This window comes from Daucus carota, chromosome 7, assembly GCF_001625215.2.
Source record: "Daucus carota subsp. sativus chromosome 7, DH1 v3.0, whole genome shotgun sequence".
In the NCBI taxonomy this organism is placed as follows: Eukaryota; Viridiplantae; Streptophyta; class Magnoliopsida; order Apiales; family Apiaceae; genus Daucus; species Daucus carota.
The window spans coordinates 30,973,073-30,996,380 of NC_030387.2; the positions used below are offsets into that span (position 1 = coordinate 30,973,073).

The 23,308-nt window shown below is 35.6% G+C and overlaps 2 protein-coding genes across 2 annotated transcripts; both read right to left on the bottom strand.

Annotated features, from left to right (window-relative positions):
• Positions 1-385: 385 nt before the first annotated feature.
• On the bottom strand, positions 386-6,232 carry LOC108193389 (uncharacterized). The gene is made up of 6 exons (XM_017360011.2): positions 6,012-6,232; positions 3,299-3,371; positions 3,122-3,215; positions 2,764-2,880; positions 2,544-2,601; positions 386-1,221 (listed from the first exon to the last, which is right to left on the bottom strand). The coding sequence occupies exons 1-6, from the start codon at positions 6,042-6,044 to the stop codon at positions 745-747; spliced, it is 852 nt and encodes a 283-aa protein (XP_017215500.1). The 5' UTR covers positions 6,045-6,232; the 3' UTR covers positions 386-744.
• Positions 6,233-8,770: 2,538 nt separating this feature from the next.
• On the bottom strand, positions 8,771-12,038 carry LOC135147644 (uncharacterized). The gene has a single exon (XM_064080811.1). The coding sequence runs from the start codon at positions 12,016-12,018 to the stop codon at positions 9,079-9,081; it is 2,940 nt and encodes a 979-aa protein (XP_063936881.1). The 5' UTR covers positions 12,019-12,038; the 3' UTR covers positions 8,771-9,078.
• Positions 12,039-23,308: the final 11,270 nt, after the last annotated feature.

The following is a 23,308-nucleotide window of genomic DNA, read 5'->3' on the forward strand; positions in this document are numbered from 1 at the left end:
CTTGAATCTTAAATGAAATATTGATCTCTGTTTTTTTTTTTCATTCAAAAATACTATTATCTAATCAAATTTGAAATATTTATCCTTTTTTTTTTAATTCAAAAATATGACATCTTTGTTTATAAAATTTTACATTACATATCACTCCCCGTCCCGGCCATGCTGCAAAATTAGTGATATGGCTCAAACCTCTAATTCTTTCTCAAACATAACTTCCAAAACCTCTGATTCTCAACACGACCCATATAAATAACTTCATTTGACATAAGTTGAAGGCCAAAACGTTATGAACAAGTCAAGACTCGGAAGCGGGTTGATGTTTGTTACATACAAAGGTGAATTGATTGACGTCAGCTGGTGTGCTAGTGCTATAATAGGCCAAAAGTGTACGAATATAGTAGGGATTTCCAAATCGTAATAGTGCCATGTACGGAGACATGCGCAACCATGTCAACACATTCATACTGTCACTAATTTAACTAACTTAACCAAGTGCCTTCCCTGAGGACATCCTACCTCTAAAACTCCCGTTAGCAAACAGCTTTTAGAGAATGATCATCTGATGAGATACAAGTAGAAGAAATATATGAACATATTTAATTGAAAACAAGAGGAAATGTTAATCCTAAAGAACAGGTACTTCTGCCAATATCTGCCTATACCTGTCACCGCTGTAACAATTAATTGCAACTGGACAAGCTTTACTTCTTTCAACTACCCTTCTTTATCATAAGCTTCTTTCATTTAACCTTCTTCGTCATAATCTTCATCATCATCATCCATCCTTGAATTGAGCTTTGCAAGATCAACAGGATCAATGGGTATCCTATCCATTTCAGAAAGAGGCCATCCAGGATACTCATCTTCACTTCTAGGTGCTGTTGGCGTCGCTGATGGCAGGCTTGGAGCCTCAGTGGGAGTTTTATCTATAGCATTATCATCTAAATCAGCATTCAAGTCAAAGTTCCGTGAAGCTTGATTAGAATTATTACTGATGTTGATACTATCTTTGGGAACCTCCTTCAACTCTGAAGCATCATCTGCAACCTCTGTTGCTGCTACAGGCACCAATATTCGGTTATTGTTGCAAGAGTCATAGTCAAAGTCAGTTTGGGCAGCCTCTTTATCTGCCGATCGAACACCCCGGCCCCTACCTCGGCCTCTTCCTCTTCCCCTGCCTCTTCCCTTGCTACCGCTGCTGCTCACTTGGCTTGGTTCATGCTGACGCAGTAAAAACATGTAATGCTCTATTAATATAATAATTGATGCCGATTTGACATGATATTATCAACCAGGAAAATCACTGAATGAACAAAAGTAGCAAAGACAGATTGCTATACCATAGAATTTGGAAAGTACAAATTATCAAACCATCACTAGAATAACTGTCACTTGGAATGGTATAACCTAAGTCCTAACAACTGAAAACATAAGACAAAATCCGTTTGGATGGAGAGAATGAAATGGAAGGAATGGGACGCAAAACTGTGAATAAAATTCAAGGAAAAAGAAATGATGTGAGAGGGAAGAGTGAACAAAAATGAGAGGGTGCAAATCTTTTAGTTATAAAGTTCGTGAGGAAAATGAGTATGAAGGAGAATGGAGCACTCCTTACTGGGGGTTTGAGCTCTAGTAAAGAATATTAGGAATGGTATAGAATGGAGGAAAATAAATAATTATAAATCCACAAAAGAGTACATACTTCATTCCATTCCATCCTGATATCATTACACCCAACCAAACGCGACATCAAGTTGTCTGTGGCTATAGTGGGTACTTTAAGCTTAAGCCGAGCAGGCTCTACACAATCTTATTCAGATCAGTCGCTGAGGGAAGCAACTGTACAAGGGATCAGAAAATGTATTTAATTTATAATATTATTTGGAATAAAGTATATTGCAATTCATTATGTAGTTTACTTATATCAGCTAACTAGACTATTAGGAGTATTCCAGGTTATGTTAGTAATGTAATGGCAGCGTTTTTTTGCGGTTTATTCACCCTATCGATAGTAGGTTTTCTGTGGTTAATCAACCTAAACTTCTTTTTTTTATTGTTTTCCATCTTATATCTTGTCCTACCTCAGATGTATAGATCAGCCTACCCAGCCTCAATTATTATTATTTTTAATTCTTTTACCATGCATATAATTATCCCTGATTGATATGATCCCACCCTGTCAGGTATATTTTACCTAAGAAGAACCATTTAAGTTCTACATTAAATAAATTATTCAAGTAAAATAGCATTTAAGAGAAGAAAAACTGAGAAGTTGATCATGCAATATTATCAAACCTGTACAGCTCTTGCTTCTACTTATTTAACAGAAATCCCCGCAAAACAACAGGTGCAAAACTAAAAGCCATACACATATCAGCTTTAGATTGGTGACTTTAAAATGCCCGTGTGGGTGAATTAGAGGTCTTTGTGTATACTAATGGGTTAACATTGTATTAATTTTGAGAGGCCCTGAAAGATATGTTACATTTTTAACAGTGAATTAACGTATCCCACTAAAAGGTACAAATAATGATGCAACGTACCACCCGGTTCCTCTTTGATTCTTCATCACTATCATTGGCTTCTTCGGAGGTAATTTTCCTGCAAGAACACAATTAAATTTGCATTTATACATGAACACCAGCACAGAAATGAGATCTTATCAAAAACTCTTAAGATATACGAAGATGACAAATGACAAAAATAGCAGCAGTTAGTAGTATACAGGAAATCATGGAAGAAACATAATAGAAATCGTTCTACCTTCTCTTGGTCATATTAACATCATCGCCACCAGCCTCAGTGTGTGTGTAATCAGGAACCTTACTGACGACCTCCTTCAGAAAATCAAATACATTGTATCTTTGTACACAATGTTTTCTGCAACATATTCATGAGCATTACATCAGTAAGACGTCAATCGACAAAAAAGGATAAATTAGAGAAGACCACTGCAGCACAAGCATGTCAACGACTCCACAGTCCACATAAATATAAAGTTACATGGTGATTTACATCTTCATGATATAGTTCTTTTTAGCTTCTTTATTTTCTATGATATAGAAGAGTTTCTGGATTATTAGCACCAGAGAAATTAATTGATACAACAATCTTTACTTACAAGTGCAATGAACTAACAGTTTTTGCTCCTCTTTGAAGTGTTATGTCATATGTACGATCACAAAGGTCTTGCAAAAATAGTTCCAAAGCTTTAGCTGCAAAGATATTCAGTCAGTCTATTAAAAACAAAAGTGGAACATAAATTCAGAGAGACAGGAACCAGCTAACAGCTACTCACAAACTAATACAGGCACTGCCATGGCTATTTTCCCTACATCTTCATCAGCTTGCATAATTTTTTTGATACGGGCCTGCAAAAGAGTGTTGTGAAGTGATAATTACAACATATACGAGCTTATCCATAAAAATAGCACACACTAGTTAGTTTCAACCTCACCACCAAAACATCAATTATCATCTAATGCTTTTCACCACTCAAAAATGATTCACATGATTCTTTGATTATTCATTATTCTGCTTATTCAAATAAACGCATTAGAGATCGATAGTGAAAGTACCTATCTATAGTACATACACTGAGTTCTGACTCCAAGAGAGAAGACTAGCCATAAATTATAAAGGTTCAAGCAGTTGACCTTTATCATGCCAATGAGTAGTAGAAGGGGAACCATGAATACTTTTGAAACAGCTAATTTATTCCACTTACGTTCTGATTCCTCCACAAATCTGAACTAGGTACTAACCATCTATTCTAGAAAGTTTTCCTATCTATATTAACAGCATGAGAACCTCCCAGGGGTAATGATGATACCGTAGAAAAACCAGCCTCATCTATTTCATCATCACATATTTGGATGTCAAGACAATATTCTTAATTCTAAACTACACAGTAAATACCTCCTTAATTACTTATAAGTAATCCAATACATAGCACATAAAGTTGGCAGCATTAGTAAAGAAATTGAATAAATCACTAATTGGGATCCTTTTTTGCAGTACAACCCCCTGCACATTTTAATCTGATTTTTTCGCTTGTAGTTTGCCAGGTATTCTACTTCTGTTATTAGGCTATAGCCAATCTATAGACAAAACCAGTATTACATGGAACACGAGTCATTTTGGTACGTAGAAGTAGTACAGTTAGGTGGAACGCTATCTCTCCAAAGATCGAATATGGGACCTGTATAATTGGTTTTTCTTTTTCTTCCATCTGCATTTTCAATCTTAGAGTCGTCTCCAATATCAAGCTGTCACTCTCCTTTTTTCTCTATTTATGGCTAATTTAGTGTCCTCATTTTCTCTCTATATAACCCGTGTCTCCAAATTTCATGAAAATAATAGTGTAACACAATAAATCAGGACAAGGAATCCCGTTGCAGTTCCATGGCACTGCTCACGAATCCTGTAACACTGGACTTGAGCAATCCTATCTAGATGTAGCAGTCTACCTATCATCCATTTCTCATTTGATCTCACGCTCAAGCTTCTAATGTTCCTTAATTTATTTGCACGCGTCTTTTTCTTCTAGTCATGGCCACTATGTAAATAAGGAAACAATGTTGTAATGGTTCATGCCATGTACATGTACAAACTAATTAGATTACTGAAATTCCTGGCAGAAGGTACTGAACACAAACAAGACGGCTGACTGAAGTACTCTGGAAACACCCAGAATAACTTCCTCACAAGCGGTGTTCTAAAAATTGTTCGGTGGGTCTAGGAGGTTGGAGTCCAGTCCTTTCTATAGGCTGTTGAATTTCATCAGATCATTAATTGGAGGCCATATATTTCTTATATCATAATAAATTTAGTTTATTATAAATTAAAATTACAAAACAATTAATAATAAAAAGTATTAACCTTTAATTCTATTAACTGTTTAATTATCACCTAAAATTTTTATTGTATTGATTGTAAAACAATATATATATATATATATATATATATATATATATATATATATATATATATTTATATTTATATTTTTCTGAACATTTGGAGTGGGGTGGGGTGGGGTTACGAACTAATCCTCCCAGGCGACTAATACGAGAATACTTATTGTTTATTTAATAATTGAATCTAGCATCGTATATTATGTAAAATCAATATTATTATAACTTCAATATTCTATGTATAACAAGATATTACTAAACACGTTTTACGCAGCATTGTTATTTAAGATTTTGATTTCAGGGTCTCTTTGATAACTTTCTTTTGCTTGTCTTCATTTCTAAAGAAGAGAAAAAGAAACCTCTATCAATTCGCCACCGCTGCACTGCCGTGATGAGTTCCTCCTGCCTAGACAGATCGGTAAATATCAGTGGATGGATCGGCACCTTTATCTACGCTATGGTCAGTCCTCCCTTCACTCTCTCTCACTCTGGCTTCACACACATACACAAACACACACCTGTATATATATCTGCCTCTGCTACGGTCGACAGATGCTCAAATTCCTGGTTAGATTAAAGTCTGATTTGTTTCCCGTTTTGTTTGATTCTGTCTGATCGTGTCTGATTCCCCCAAATTTATCGAAATCTCTCCAATTGAATTTTACTCTATAACCCCCGATTAATTCCATCCAATTACCCCCAATTCAATTATAACCTAATTCCCCTGAAACCGACCAACCACCCATTCCCGATAAAATCAAGCCAATCTACACCCACCTCGACTACTCATCAAAATCAAACATACAACTCCCAACCACCAATTACCAACACAAACATACAACAACGCATAAACACCCTATTCACCCAAACAAAATCAAAAACTCATATCAATCTAACCCTAGAAATCATCCACAACCATCATCGAAACCAGAAACTGCATATAACATCACACAAAGCACAAAAAAAAAAAACCCTAATTACACGAACAACTGATTGGTAACCTAATTATCAAGCATAATATAAGTTAACCTAAAATTCCACAATTGAATAACAAGCATCTAATGAACATGAAAAAAATATAAAAAATTAAGAACATACCGCAGGAAATCGAGTGTCGAGCTTCTTCCTCATACTGTAAAATTCTTAGAAAAATATATACAAAAAATAAAATAATAAATTATTAACTAAATAAAAGCTTCATCATCACTGTATGAATTCATACGTGCGTGTAAAAAATAATAATATTGTGTAAATGAGATCCGAAGCAGTGGTGGAGTTTTTGTTAGCACCGTCTTGGTGGTTAGTTATCCGACGACTTTTCACGCTAATATTTTAAATAATAATAAATAAATATATTATTATTATATTGGAATAACTAAAAATTGGTGACTAGCAGTATAACGTCCCCATCAGAGTTTTTGTTTTTAAAGAAAAAAATAATAATTTCTTTTTAAATGGCTAAAAAGTTTTTGATGCTTTATAAGTTTGGTTTGATTAAAATTTAATTTACCAGGTGTATTAGTTTAAATTCAGTTGTTATATTTGAAAGCAGTATTGTATGAATAAATTATATTATTATTAAGATTAATTTACATTTAAAATCTATACATAATAATATAAAATTTTGAATGTCTCTAGTTATAAATATTTAAAGGATGTTGCTAAATGCAAATCGGTTTTACTTTGTGCACACAAGTAATTTACGTTCATATCCTTTCAGGCATTAAATGGATGACACCCTAATAAATACAGTATTTCACTAAACTCTAAATTGACGGTAGAAAGCCTTAATGAATTTCACTGTACTCTATGCTCAAGATGCACACCTGACCGGCGGACTCTCGACTCAAAATACACGTTAAATCATCATCAGTACACTGACTGATTATCGGTAAATCCGACAGCGGCTTAAAAGTCCAAATTTGACCGATTTCGAATTAAATTTGATCTAAATCTTGGTATAAATTTAGATCGGTGAATAGTACTGGCCTAAATTTAGGCTGACATTATTCACATGACTAAACTTTTTTAGTAATATAATAATAATTTTTTATGTTTTGTATATTTAATTAATTGAATGATTATATTTTAATATAACGCTAAATAGTTATAAATTATATTTAATGTATTTTACTTAAATAATTATATATATATATTAATTATGAAATATAATAAAATTAAACACTTTTAAAATAATTCAAATCAACAATACATTAAATATAAGATAAAAATTACATTCGATAAAACTTAATTGCAAATAAATTTTACACGAAAACATAATAACTAAAATTTCGAAAACATAATAAAAACTAAATTTTCAACTTAATTAAATAGATTATTTTTTAATCCTCTGAGATAATTTTTATTTTATTTAATTAAGTGATTTTTTTTTCTTGTTTAAATGTAATGTTTCTCTTATTTAATGAATTTATTGAGTTTAATATTAATATGATATATTATATTATTGTTAAAAGATTAAATAATATTATAAAGATAGTTAAAAGAATAAAATATTGATATATAAATTTGTACCAAAATTTAGGCCAAACTATTGGAATGAAAAGATGGTTCGGTCTAAATTCGGATCAAAATTTAGGCCGCCTGATGTCCATGACTCGTATGAAACGTGATATATTATCTAAAACAATTACTGTATATATTATGTCTAAATTAAATATATGGTAAAATATATTATTAATTTATTTCTGACAATGAAATTATAATATTAATATAATAGCATTTAATGAAACGAAAGTTGAATAATATTTAATAATTTTTCATAAAACAAAATAAAATGTGTTTTATTTACATTAATATACTCCATCCGTTCTTGAATATCTGCCTTTTGACTTTTCTGCACACATTTTAAGGTGCTTTGACCACATAGCTAGAGATGTTATTTTCAAGTATTTCTTTTTTTGAATAAAAGTGTTGATATAATATTTTTATTCAGAAAAAGAAAATTTCAAAAATAATATTTTTAACTATATGGTCAAAGCACTTTAAGATGCGTGCCAAAAAGTCAAAAGGCAGATATTTAAGAACGGAGGGAGTATATATATATATATATATATATATATATATATATATATATTTGTGTTTTATTTATAAAGTAAATGACTTTTTTTTACAAATAAAGCACTCAAAAGATATTTTTTTAAAAGTTAAATAAAATGTTAATTTATTTTAAGATAAAAATTGATATAATGTACTGCATGATAAAAATAACGTAATGTAGGTGTAGGTTGTTAAATGACTACACATAAAACTAGCATTATGTATTAAATGATTTCACACAGAATTAGACAACACGCGTGTTTACATGGAGGTGCACAGAAAAACAAGAAGGACAATAGTGTAATCTCTCCGAATTGCATCCAGCAATTTTGATTTGCATTTAGCAATCATGTATTTAAAATATATTGAATAATATATATATGTAACAAATTAATATTGAAAAAATAGTTCAAATTTCATTGGTCAGTGATTTAAATTTAAGACATTAGGTTTATTTATAAAAAAAATAATCATACTTTGATTTTAAAGATAAGCACATATAAAATATTATAAACATTCTTATAATCTGAATTTCAGTCCATGATTGCACGCATTTCATTTGAACTGTTGTTTAACCTCTCACCCCTCAGAAAATTTAGAAGTTTTATACTACTCACCTCATAACCAGACCACCTTATCAATAATTTAGGACTTTAGATATATATCATATTCGAATTCAGTTTTAATAAATAATATTTACTCAAACATAAGCATGCATCAAACAGAACTCTTATAAGAGTTGCAAAATGACCAGTCTGCTGCAGAAATATATATAGTATAGAGCAAGTTGAATGCAGGTGTCAGCAGCTAACAAACATTCAGTTTAATTGCAGTTCAAAGAAAAAAACATTCAGTTTAAATATTTAAAATCCATCTCCCAAGATACCCCACAGCAGTTGGGGTTATCAACAAAAGATCTATGATGCTCGAAACCATAGTATATAAGCAGCGGAATTAGGAGCCCTGCACATTACAAACAAACTAGTACTAATGTGTTGCAAGAAGAGATTCCAGAACATGGAAAATGCTGCAAGTTCTGTTCATTCATCTCCTCCTAAATATGCGTCCAGTGAGAATCCAGTACACAGCACCGTCATTTTCCAACTTTCTAGGCAGAAGGTGATACTATTTCAGTAGGCACCAAATCATCCTTCTTTGAAGCTCTGCGTTTTGTTGTGCTCAATTCTTTAAGAAGTTTCACCTCATTCTCGATAGGTGTCAATCTTTCCAAGTCAATTAACTGAACCTTGTAAAGAAGTACCTCAAACTGGTTACAATAGCCCTCAAATGCTTCAGTAAACTTCTGTTCAATCATTAATCGCGTCAACCTATCTTCATTCTCTTGCTGTTGGCGCTGCTTCTCTATCTCTGTGACGCTCAATACAAGACCTCCTGGACCAGCGTCCTTGTAAATAGGTTCTTCAGGAAGTTGACAGCGCTGTCTGTATTCCAGGAAAGCTCTTCTGTTTTCTTTCAATGCCTCCCTGTAACCATTGACAAGCTCTGTAAGTAGACCGAGCTCACGTTCAAGCCGGTATATCTCTGCATCCTTTTTCTGTAGTGACTCATTACTGTTCCTTTCCAGACTTTCGATGTAATCGTCCCTTTGCTGCACCTCACGGAGTAAGTACTGCTGATGCATATTTAATTCATGATAAGCCTGTTCCTTCTCCGCATACATGATCTTGGCCTTCTCCATAAATTGTTCAGCTTGGCCCATGCAGAAACCAAACTCTGAGTTTTTCGGATCCCATCCACCTTCAGTCCTGATCCTCTTACTTTCATTAGGATGTGATGTATTCTGTTCATAGTCAATGGGTCTCTTCTGACCATTACCATACATGGACGGACCACCCATCATCAAATGTGTTTCAGCATTTGGAGCAAAAAGCTCCATTGAAGAGTTTTCATGAATTTGTTGTCCCTGCAAATTTGAAGCCAGCTGGGTAGTTTCAAATGCTTGGAGTAGATCACCTGGTAAACCAGCCCCTCCTGGTGAACCATAATTTTGAGGAATATCATGCTCCATCCCATCCTCTAGTTCTTCATCCTCATCTTCTACCTCAACCTGCTCCTCCGTATCATCCACTTCAAGCTCATCTACTTCCACCTCATCCACATCATCAGTCTCTTCTGCTTCCATGTGCTCCCACCCTTGCAATTCTTCCATCTCTTCCATCTGCTCCCCCCTCTGTATGTGCTCCACATCTTCCATATGCTTCCCTTCTTGTATGAGTTGCTGCCCTTCTTCCATCTGCTCTCCTTTCATCTGTAGCTGCTCAACTTCCTGTTTCCCTTCCCCGTTGCCATCCGAACCCCTGCCTTCTCCTAAAATACAAGGCCGCAAGAAAGGCTTTCTCCCGTGGTCACTTGCACCCAAATACAGATCATCATGCCTTTTCTCCTTGCATTCTTCAACGTCCATCATGTTAAAACCGTTGATCTTTTCTCTCTCAACTACATCTTGCTGCCCCAAAGCTAATTCTATATTGGGTCCTAAAACAACATTGTCTACTTCCTTAATTGAGTCGAATAGACTCCCATCAGTGTCTTCTTTCACTTTTTCGACCTCTGCCTCATTAGGCCCTTCCTTTTCCTTTTCCACCAACTCCACACCATGCATCCTTTCACTCGACAAGTCCCCTTCTTCTGCTACCTTCTGATCCACCTTATGGGGCTCTTCCAACAAGTGCTCATCTTTCTTTATTTCCTCAACCTCCAACTCTTTATTGTCCTCTTCAGTCGACAGTTTTACCTCTTCATTAATTCCCTCCTTAGCCACCTTATGTGGCTCTTCCATCAAGTCCTCGTCTTTCTTTATTTCTCCAACCTCCACCTCTTTGTAGTCCTCTTCACTCGATAATTTTACTTCTTTATTAGCTCCCTCATCAGCCACAACCTTTAATCCCACTTCCTCAAACAAATCCATAGGCTGAGACTTTACTTGCTCCACTTCCGCCTCTCTGCTGTCCTCTTCACTCAATAATTTCCCTTCTTCTTTACTTCCCTCATCAGCCCCAAACTTTTTGCTGTCTTCATCAGGCAACACCTTACAATGAGACTTGATGAAGTACTGCAAATGTGAGGTATAGTAACACTCACGTAATTGATCCCCCCTTTGTTTCAACTCATTCTCAACCATAACCCAAAACATACCACCCCAATCGACTCTCTCCGGATGCCCATCTCTAATCAACCCCATCCAACCCCTAATCTCATTCGGCATCACCCAATCATCCCCATGTAAAACCACCCAATTCCACACAAGATCCTCCAAAAACTTAACACAGTCCTCCGACACCCTTTCCCCTTCAGCATCCAAATCTATGGCCGCCTCCGCCACACTCCCAACCACCTTCTCCTTCTTAATGCTCGGCTTTGGCAAGTTCAAAGCCTTAACAAAACTAGACCTAGACATATAAATCCTAACCCCATTCACAAAACAGCATCTCTTAGCACTGTCAAAAGACACAATCAACTGGCTAATCCAATCAGCTCTAACCACATCATCAAACTCGAGTCGAACAAAATCCCACAAACCAAGTTCTTTCAACAGATGCTCGTACTTATCGAAATCAAGTCTTTTAGCAGGCATAAAAGGCACAAAGTTCACACATTTAAGCAAGTTATCAACTTTCTTATCAATTGTTAGTTGTCTCATCGATCCACCACGCTTTTTACGTTTATAAACTTTGCTACGACTACGAATCTTAGTATTAGTGCTGATAACATTACCTGAAAATTCTTCCTCTTGCTCTTCTAGATCAAGAATTACATGGGACTCCTCAAGAACCGGGTGGGACCTTTCTGGATCTTGAATTCTTGACATTTCTAGGGTTTTGGGAGATGGGTGATCGTTTTGATGAGTGATTTCTTCAAGATTAGAAATGGGGTTTTCGATTTGGGGGGAGTTTTGCTGTTGAATTGAAGGAGGATCTGGGTCGAGCTCTTGAATTTGAGAGGGGCTTGCCATGGTGATTTCTTCAATTCTAGGGTTTGATTTGGGGGGTTTTTCCAATTGCTTTACTCTCAACAGGGACAATTCCATTCAGTAGCCTGGGAGTCAGAGTCAATATATACTCGCAATGATACGGGTAGGCCCTGACAGTCACATTAATTAATAATATGGCCCAAATAGTCACTTTGGATTAAGATGGCCCTCAATGTCACACCAAAACGCTACTTAATATCCCGTTTGTACAAAACGCCGCTTCGGTAAGCGTCTTCAATTTTTTTTAAAACAAATTGACATTCAATCTAGTGGGCTGGGCTTTTTTTGAATTGCAAACGTGAATCGAAGTCACGTTCAACTTCTAAACGTGACTTAATCTCACGTTTAGGTCTTTTTCAATTTTTTTTAAAAAATCTCAAAAATCTCTCAACATAAATTTAAGTGGCGTTTTTCTTAAAAACACAGCTTTAATCCACATTTTACTTCTGAAACGCAACTTAAACTTGGGTTTTGAATATTATTTTTTTAAAATTAATTTTATTTCGAGATAAATAAAATATTCTAAAACCCAAATATGAACCCTTTTTTTTTTTAAAGTAAAAACCCAAATATGAACCTTCAATCCTGAACCCTAACCGTCAGCCAATTTAATATACAGTACGAATTAATCATTCTAAAACCCAAAGCTAAACCCTAAATGTTAACGATGGTAAATTTATTTATTCCGCCGGCGTCTCGGCTTCAGGGCCTTCGGCCCTTCAGCCTCGCTTAATTAGGGTTTAGGCTCGAGAGTGTAGGGCCTCATAAACCCTAACCGTCGGCCAATTTAATATATAGTACGAATTAATTATTCTAAAACCCAAACCTAAACTCTAAATGTTAACGATTGTAAATTTATTTATTCCGCCGGCGTCTCGGCTTCAGGGCCTTCGGCCCTTCAGCATCGCTTAATTAGGGTTTAGGCTCGAGAGAGTAGGGCCCCCTACACCCTCAATCCTAAACTCTAACCGTCGATCAATTTAATTTCAAGTATAAATAAATCACTCTAAAAACCAAAATGTGAACCCTAAAATATAATTAATGTTAAGCGTTTTTATATTAAACAATATTTGTTAACGTAACTTGTGGTTACGTTTTGGTTCTGGTGAAAGTTGAAAACGTCACTGCGTGTGACGTGTTGGTGAAAAATAATAAACGTGAATTTGAGTTGCGTTAATGAGTGACAGTGAGGGCCATTTTTCTGGACAGTGACATTCAGGGCATTATGCAGTGAAATTGTGACCCTCGGGGCCTTTTCTCCAATGATACACACATTATTACAACTATTTTCCTCTTTCCTCCTTGTAAATTGTCAAGTTTCTTTCACTCTTCTTTTCCATCATTTGCGATTTCATTATTTTATAATTTATATATTTATATAGGGTTGCACTCCACACAGAACACTTTAAAAAAAGAATAACACAGAACACTATCAATACACTATCATAACACTTTTTCTTTCATAAAAAATGATTTGTTATGATTATAATTACATAGTTAAGCACTAACTAAACTTAATATATGAAATCTAACATCTAAATCTATCCAAATTATTAATAAGAAATATTATAGAATTCAGAACAGAATCCAAAACAGAATCTATAATAGAATCATGTATATATTCTTTACATGATTAATATCACATAGAATAATGTTATTTTTTAATCCATAATTGTTGTTAAACATGCTAGATACTATTATCATTCATAATAAATGGTTAATTAGCTTAAAGTTAGAATTTAATTCAACTTTTAGATGAGATTCTATGTTCGATTCCAAAGTGTTCTTCTTTAGTCTTCTTTTAAGGGTGTTCTGTTTTGAGCAATGCCCTATTTATATATTATAATAGTGATCATGGCAAAATAGAGAAATATACATATTCGATTTCAGTTATACACAAATATGATAAATGAACAGACATATATTTTTTTTATATGAAAATATGAAAAAGTAATTTGTGATTAAAAAAAGAAGAACAAGTACATGAGTTTTTCCAATTGTATAAGAAATTTTATTTCGATTTTGTAGTTTAAAATTTTTCTTAATAAATAAGTATTATTTTAACTCCTTACAAATATTTTAACATATAAAAATGTGTTATATATATATTCTTTATTTTAAAATTTTGAAAAATGTTCACATATTATATATTTATTCATATAAGAAATAGAAAATATTATGAACACATCTTTTTAATATTTCAAAATACATGTCAATAAGTGAAAAACGACGCCTACTTTGTGATAAAAGGGATAGATTATAATGTGATACAATTATAGGTAAAATTTTTAGATAAAATAAAAGGACCATTTTAACAAATTTAGATTAATTTCATTTCAACCATATTCATTCATCCACTCACTAAGCACAAGATATCTGAAATGATAACTCAACCTCATACCACTTTAGCTTGATTCCTGATTCCAACCCCATTCCCCCTTTTCAACCAAACGATCTCTTAGAGTATTCATCTTGTCCTTACTAAAATATTTGATCTTAATTAGATGTGTCGATCATGCGTTTTTAAATAAGTTATCACCGTTAATGGTTGTAGACACCAATTTGATGACACATATGTTCATCATACTTCTATCATGAAATCAAGATACCTCTATCGCTATTTGATCCAATCCTATCAAGCATCGGAATACTTGATAATTTCATCCTTACTAGTTATTTCCAGACATGGTTGAAGATATTTATGTCTAATGATTAAAGAATAATGTTAGAGGTCCCGAGAAACAATATCCCAAAAAATGACGTTTCAAGTTGTTATTAGTTATTTCTTTATAATATATGTAATATATGTAATAATCCCCCTACATGCACATCAATATCAGAGCAAGTTCAAGAGTGTGCTAGTGACTGCCTTATAAATATTATAAAATATAGTGTCTTAGTAGTTTAGGACATCACTTTTGTACATCTACTCCAATAATGTGCCTTATCTTGACACCCCATTACTAAAATATTAATATATTTGAATATAATCACATGCAAGACAAGTGTGAAAAGGAGTAAAAAAGGAGGGAAGTGAATATTTTATGAATGAAAATAGTTTATGATAAGTCTAGTAGTGCTTTAAAAATGCACCAATATGACACTGTTGGATTATAGTTTTGCCTCACATGTCTTAAATTCTAGTTGAGGACACCATTTTAGGACACTGTTGGACTTGCTATTATTACTAATTAATACATTATGTGTTTTCTAGGAGCTATTTCGATACCTCCTAACATTACTCATAACATCACATATAAAACTAGAATTACTTATCATACAACTATTCAATATTATAACTAATCACATATCGATGATTTTTATGAAAATGTTTTATTATCATAAATTTCAATCTCAATTACAAAGAATTTAGAAGTTCTTCTCAAATCATTATTAAAAAGATAAAATATCACTTCGAAATGAAGAAAAACGTATTTGTTAGATGCATTTATAATTACTCAAGCATTTCAATGACCAGCGATTTTAATAAAATCACTTGAAATTAGACAAAGAGTCATTCCAGTTGTTTTTCGTATATATACAATACTGTTACACATTTTATATTATTTAATAGATGAGTAGTAAAATAATTTTAATCAAATATAATTATTTAGAATAAAATTCAAATAAATATATTTTGATGTGTGATATGATAGTATAACAGTAATAAGTGTTTATCCCATATTTGTGTCTAAATATTTTATTCGTTTATATTCACTCAAAATTTAATCAAAACATCTGGCAAAAAAATATTTATTAGAACAAGTTGTTAAATTTTCAATAATAACAAGGATCTGTAGAAATAGATTCATGAATCTACTTCTACTCTTATATATAAAATGAGAACCAAAGACAAAATATATCAAAAAAATGCCCGTGAAATCTTAATTGTACCCTTAGTTATAATGTAACTACAAAAATACCAATAATTAATGTAATTATTATATTTTCACTAATTAATGAACTATGTACACAATAAATACTTATATTGATTGCTCTAATTAATAAAAGTATTATTGTAATTTATTCATTTGCATAAATATAATAAATTTTGTGCACATAATTTGATGTCACTCATAAACAAAATAATTGGTTTTATTGAACTGAATTTAATATTTCAATCAAAACCGATTAACGAAACAAAAAAATCAAATTTTTGTAGAGAATATTACTAGCAAGTTAGGAAAAAGATTAAAATAAAAAATTAGTAGTTTCGAACTAAATTACTAACAATAAGATTAATATACAATCCAAATTACTAATACTAATAATATTGAAATATACAAAAATCATAAATGAATAAAAATTAAATTATTTTCTTCGGTATTCGGTTAACCAAAATAAATGCCCACTCGTATGTGTGTGACCAAAAAGAGAATAAAAAAAAAAAGGAGAGTGAGGAACCTCATCTATATACTGTTAATCATTAAATAATTTAGTAAATTTGAATTGCACATTAAAATTATTTAGCTTAATAAGCCTGTCAAGAATAGGTACTTAGACTTCAAAAATACTAGGATCAGAACGAGATGTATCAAAACGTTTATTTAAGTGTAAATTAATTTAGTTATGTTGATCTTTATTTTATTTTATCTAAAATAATGATATTTTTGTATACTTTTTAAGGTCGGATCCACGTCGTTCAAAATATGGCCCAAGTTTTATTTAAGTGACCGGAGTTAAACCAAAAATTAAGTTACATGTCATGCAAATAATGTAAAAATCAACTATGAGAATAATTTCGAAACACCAGATGTAATAGATAAATAATCATTGTAAATATTTTTTAAAGAATCATGTAATATTTTTTTGTCAATGCTCCGCACAGGTCCGGGACAGCTCCAAACAGTGTTAAGAGCCAAAACTTGGCCCCACCATTGTCCTACTAAGTCCCGCCCCGACCCTACTAGGCACCACTTAGACCCCGTCTAGGCCCATCTCGGGGTTCATCCCCGATCCCGAAACCCTTACCATTCTACTCAATCGCATTGGTTTGTATTATATATATATATATATATGCGTGTTCTCTAGCTAAAGTTCAATTAGAGCAAGTCCAAGAGTGCCCTAAAATCAAGTATTAAATCAAAATTTAAGGCATTTGAGGTAAAATGGTGCTCCAACAATGTCCCAGTGGTGCCTCAAAACACTAGGACATCTAACAAATGCCTTATTTTTAAGCACAATCATGCATGCCCTAAACCATTTTTATCAATAAAATATTAGCTTACTTACATTCCAACACACCTCTTATCTCTTTCTTTTTCACTTCCCTCCAACAATAATTCAAATATACTATTATTTAAATAATAAGGCACAATAATAAGGCATATGGTTGGAGTTGTTATGTTAAAATGATGTCCTAAATCACTAGGACATTAATTTTTGTTATATATATAGGGCACTTCCTAGGACATTGTTGGACTTGCTTTTAAAGATCGTCTATCATATTCTGTCAAAAAAAGAGATCATCTATCATATTCTGTCAAAAAAAAAGAGATCGTCTATCATATGATTATATCAAATTAATTTGACCTAAAATTAATTTTAGCTATCGAATTTTGATTGAACAATCGACTGGACAAATTAATATTAGTATAAACGTTTCATATATAAATTATGTTGTGTTAGTTCAAGTTGAATAATAATATGTCCATATAACAACTTGAATCATGTATTATTAACATTATTAGTTGATTTTTAAAATAAATTTATATTTATAAAATTATAAAATCAAATATATTATGCAAAAAGTTAAATTAAAATTGAAATATATAACTTTAAAATAAATCTTATAAATTATGGGCCCGTGCATAGGAGAAAAAGCCCGTAATATCATATTTTAATAATTTCAATATCCAAATTATCATTTCATGAATTCAGAAGCCTATTTACCCACTACTATACACACAATGCCAATGCGTATATTGTTAGTGTCTGGTACACTGGTGCGTAACCCCAAACCAAGAGAAGACACATGAATAAACCCTTTTGCTTTAGCAGTGGGATTATTTATATGCATATTCATATAATATCTGTGAACTCCATCGTTACTTCTTCCTTACACTGCTCTTTCTCAATTTAAAACACTCATGTATTGTTGATATTTTGAAATATTTTATACACACACAGACCCAACTCAACTCTTACCCACGACTCACGCTGTTTAGAGGCCACCAATCTTTGGGTAATCTTACCGTCTATGGATGAGTGGAGAATTGGAAGTGTGGGGGGCTCGCATCCCGAGGATGCGTATGTAGGGGGTTTCGCATTCTCCGAATACGTATGTCACGTTGTGGCGGGAACTATTTGAGTATATGTTTGATAGTCTTCTTATGCTACGTCGTTTAGCTATTAGCCAAGTTAGTAGTGGTTGTTATTAGTCAATGGTGGAGATACTGCCACGTGTAGGGAGGTTATTAGCTGGTACTATCTATATGTATTGGCTGCTGCAGAAAGTTATGGTTATGAAAAATCAGAATATTTCCTTGTCTCTTCTTTTTCTCTGTTTCCTGCATTTTACTTTTCTTTGTCTCCATGTTAATCAAACCCTAAACCCCCAAGCAGTGACAATTTGGTATCAGAGCCACTCCTGGGCATGGCGGATAAGAGTGACAAATCTCAGTTACAGAAGCATGACAAAGCCATTTCGGCGCTCGAAGCCAAAATGGATCAAACTCAGGCGACGTTGGAACAGCTCACCAAAACCATGGGAGACCATCACTCTCAGGCTCGTACGGAGTTTGAATCCTTGGGAGCTCAGGTTTCTCAACTCTCCACAGCCACTGGCCTTCTCAACTCCACCGTGTCGGAGATGATGAAGTGGCTGCAACGGGACCAGCCACAGAACAGTGAGGGGGCTGGTTCAGCGATTCAAGGTAAGGGTCCACAAAACCCTAACTCTACTTTTGCTCAAAACACTACACACACCGATGGGGAGGGTAGTGTACACCAGCGTATGCCATTGTTCAATGTGGAAGCTGCCAGAAACCTCTGTTTTGGGTCAAGAGAATCTGTACCACTTTCCAACCCTATATCTCAAACCATCTCCAAACCCTTTTCCGAACCAGTACATACTTACCCTCAGGGCAACTGGGATCACCCTATGGGGTTCAACCACCACTATGAGCTGCCCCCGAAACCACCATTTACCCCACCGATCACACACCTTCCGCCGCACTTACAACCCCCTCCTACAAGTAGGCTGCCCAACCACTCCTATTTTTCACCCACTCCACCACACTATACTACACCGCTTCAGTTTGGACCATCCATCCCAATCTGGAGCCACTCATTTGAACCGTCCTTCAACAAACCCCACCCTGTGTTTGGTCCATTACGGCTGCCCAAGATGGATTTTCCGAAATTTGAAGGTAAAGACCCTCGAGGCTGGGTGAACAAATGCGAGAAATTCTTCTAGTTAAACCCCCATATGGAGGCCAGCACCAAGGTTATTTATGCTGCTCTGTATTTAGAAGGAGATGCCGACATTTGGTTCCAAACTATACAACATGAGTACTCGGGGCTGATTTGGGACCAATTTGTTGAGTTATTGTATCATCGTTTTGCAAAAGGCGGGTATGAGAACATTATTGGCCAGTTTAATAAGCTTACCCAGAAAGGAAGAGTGGAGGAGTACATTGCCCAGTTTGACGAGTTGAGAAAATATGTAGCCACGGTGGATGGTAAACACCATGAATCTTATTATGTCGATAGCTTTTTGAGTGGATTGAAGGAAGAAATCTCTTCGGCTCTTTACCTTAACAAACCTGTATCGTTGCGTGATGCGAGGGAAATGGCCCGACGGCAGGAAAGTTTGATTGAGATAATGGACAAACGCCACAAGGGGCATTCAAGATACACCCCTTTGTCCGGGCAGAGTAAACCCACTAGCACAACCCCAACCCCCCCACTTAAGGAGCTGCCCTCTAAACCACTGCCAACTGGGGTTAAAAAGTTGTCATATGGTGAAATGGCGGATAGGAGAAGCAAGGGCCTCTGTTTTAATTGTGTTGAGAAGTTCTCAGCTGGGCATGTGTGCAAAAACAAGCAGGTGTTTATGATCACAACGGAGGAAGATTCTTCTCCGGCTGAAGATTCTGATGGAATTCAGATTTCTTGGGATGTGAATGACGAATGCAACCCTTGGGGTACGGTTGATGAAGGAAGCAACAAGAGTGCTGATGTCTCTTTACATGCCATATCCGGTACCCAAGGTTTACACACGCTCCAAATCAAGGGGACTATTAAAAGTCGCACTGTAACATTGTTGGTGGACACGGGCTCTACTCATTCGTTTATTTCCCAACAGTTGGTGAAGCAGTTAAGGTTACCAGTGACGCCTTGTGAAGGATTCACAGTAACGGTTGCTAGTGGAGATAAGTTACATTGCAATCAGCTGGTGCAAGGTGTGAAATGGTTAATGGCTGGCAAAATCTTTACTGCTAATTTCCATGTTATTCCAGTGGGTGGTTATGACTTAATTTTGTGAATCAATTGGATGAAGATTGTTAGTCCGGTTGTGTTTGACTTCGAGGATGGCAGCATCTCGATTAAGTGGAAAGGAGAGCGCATCCAGTTGATAAACCAGCAGCCTGCAAATGACACTAAGGTGCTTATTAGCTGGACAAAGAATGGGGTTGATAAGGAGGATGCTTATTTTCTCTGCCAGGTGGTTGCTACTGAACCTAGAGAGGGTCCAAACCCAGAGTTACCTGCTGAAATTGCGGCCATAGTGGAAAATTTTGCAGATCTGTTTGCTGAACCACAAGCTCTCCCCCCTCCTCACTCCCATGACCATCTCATTCCCCTTAAGGAGGGCAGCAACCCGGTATCTTCTAACCCGTACCGTTGTCCTTACATTCAAAAAAATGAGATTGAAAAGATTGTTAGGGAAATGCTGGCTGGAGGCATTATTCGCCACAGTACGTCCCCATTTGCTTCACCAGTGTTACTGGTAAAGAAGAAAGACCACAGTTGGCGACTGTGTGTCGATTATAGGGCCTTAAACGCCCTCACAATCAAGAACAAATATCCCATTCCTATTATCGAGGAGCTGTTAGCAGAGTTAAAGGGGAGTTCAATCTACTCTAAGTTGGATTTAAGGAGCGGATATCATCAAATCCGGGTGCATCCAAAGGACATTCATAAGACCGCTTTTAAAACACATGAGGGCCATTACGGGTTTATGGTGATGCCTTTTGGCCTCACCAATGCCCCGGCAACCTTCCAAGCTCTCATGAACGAGGTATTTGCTCCTTACTTACGCAAGTTTGTGTTGGTGTTCTTTGATGACATACTTGTGTATAGTAAAAATATTCATGAGCACCAAACCCATCTACAAATGGTCTTCGAAGTGCTGAGGAAGAACCAACTGTTTATTAGGCACAAGAAATGTGAGTTTGCTGTAAAGCAGATTGAGTATTTGGGGCATGTTGTTAGCCAGGACGGAGTGGTCGTGGATCAGCAGAAGATTGAAGCTATGCTCCAGTGGCCTAGACCGGGAAATGTTAAGGCGCTCCGTGGGTTTTTGGGGCTTACTTGCTACTATCGCCGCTTTGTTAGAGGTTATGGGGAGATTTCTAAACCTCTCACTCAGTTTCTCAAAAAGGGGGGTTTCCAATGGTCTGACTCGGCTGAGATAGCTTTCCAGCAGCTTAAAAATGCTATGTCTACTACTCCGGTACTCAGGATGCCGGATTTTGAGCAAAAATTCATCATTGAGACAGATGCGAGCCACACGGGAATTGGTGCCGTCCTTATGCAAGCAGGACAACCCATCTCCTTTCTTAGCAAGGCTCTTGCACCTAAACACTTGGGCTTATCGACTTATGAAAAAGAGTTGCTGGCAATTCTCATGGCAGTCGAGAAATGGAGGACTTATGTACTCGGTCAGAAATTTATTATTAAGACGGATCACCAGGCATTGAAACACTTTCTAGATCAGACACTCACTACTATTCTCCAGCAGAAGTGGCTTTCGAAGATGTTGGGTTACGACTATGAAATTATATATAAGAAGGGTAAGGACAATGTTGTGGCTGACGCCTTATCACGGGCAACAGAAAATCAGAGTTTTTGTGCTAGCATAGTAGTCACAGTTGCTAGTTGGAAGGAGGATCTTAAAGCAAGTTATGTCGATGATAACTGGGCAGAGGACTTGTTCGCCCAAGAAGCTATTTTGGGTGCTTTACCAGCTGATTACACTAACAGGGAGGGTCTGTTAGTTAAGGAGGGCCGTTACTATGTTGGTAGTAGCACTAATTTGCGAAACAAGATTATTGAGACTCTTCACAATGGCCTGGAAGGAGGCCACTCGGGAGTGCAGGCCACCGTCAAGCGTATTGATGCTAGGTTTGTATGGCCAGAACTAAAGAAGGATGTAAGCAAGTGGGTTAGTGAATGTGATATCTGCCAGCGGAATAAGTCCGAACATGTGCCTTCACCGGGGTTGTTGCAACCGTTACCCATTCCAAATGAAGTTTGGGAAACCATTTCGCTAGATTTTGTGGAAGGCTTGCCTAAATCAGGGGGAAAGAATGTAATTCTTGTTGTGGTGGACAAGCTTTCCAACTACTGTCATCTCATGGCTCTTTCCCATCCTTACTCTGCCAACGTTGTAGCTCAACTCATGCTGGATAATGTCGTTAAATTACATGGCGTACCAACTGCTATCATCTCAGACCGGGATCCCATCTTCATTAGCACCTTCTGGAAGGAACTCTTCAAAAGCATGGGTACTAAACTGAAACTCAACACAGCATATCACCCTCAAACGGATGGCCAAACTGAGAGGGTCAATCAGTGTATCGAAATGTATTTGCGCTGTTTATGTGGTCAAAAACCCAAGCAATGGTCGAATTGGCTGCCCATGGCGGAATGGTGGTACAATACCACTTTCCACTCGGCTATTGGAATGAGCCCCTACAAGGCTTTATATGGGCGGAACCCACCTTCTATCAACTACCAGATGCCAGCAGTGAAGGTCCCTGTAGTTGATGAGTTTATTCGGGATCGTATAGAAATTCAGAAGCTGCTAAAGAGTAATTTGGTGAAAGCTCAAGAACGTATGGTCTGGTATGCAAATAGAAAGAGAACAGATCGTTCCTTTGAGGCGGGTGATGAAGTGTTTCTGAAACTACAGCCGTACTAGCAATCAACTGTTCATAAGAGGAGCAACCATAAGCTGTCAGCCAAGTATTATGGCCCTTTCAAGGTCCTACAGAAAATTGGGAAAGTAGCCTATCGACTGGAACTGCCTCCAGGTTCGAAGATTCATCTTACATTTCATGTGTCTCAGCTTAAGAAGAGGATAGGCACTGGCAAGCCCGTGCAAACTGCACTGCCAGAG

Coding starts and splice junctions, on each gene's coding strand:
- LOC108193389 (XM_017360011.2), bottom strand. CDS start 6,044: ATGAGGAAGAAGCTCGACACTCGATTTCCTGCG. Junction 3,372..6,011: donor TCGACACTCGATTTCCTGCG/GTATGTTCTTAA, acceptor ACTCTTTTGCAG/GCCCGTATCAAAAAAATTAT. Junction 2,602..2,763: donor GTTAATATGACCAAGAGAAG/GTAGAACGATTT, acceptor GTGTTCTTGCAG/GAAAATTACCTCCGAAGAAG.
- LOC135147644 (XM_064080811.1), bottom strand. CDS start 12,018: ATGGAATTGTCCCTGTTGAGAGTAAAGCAATTGGAAAAACCCCCCAAA.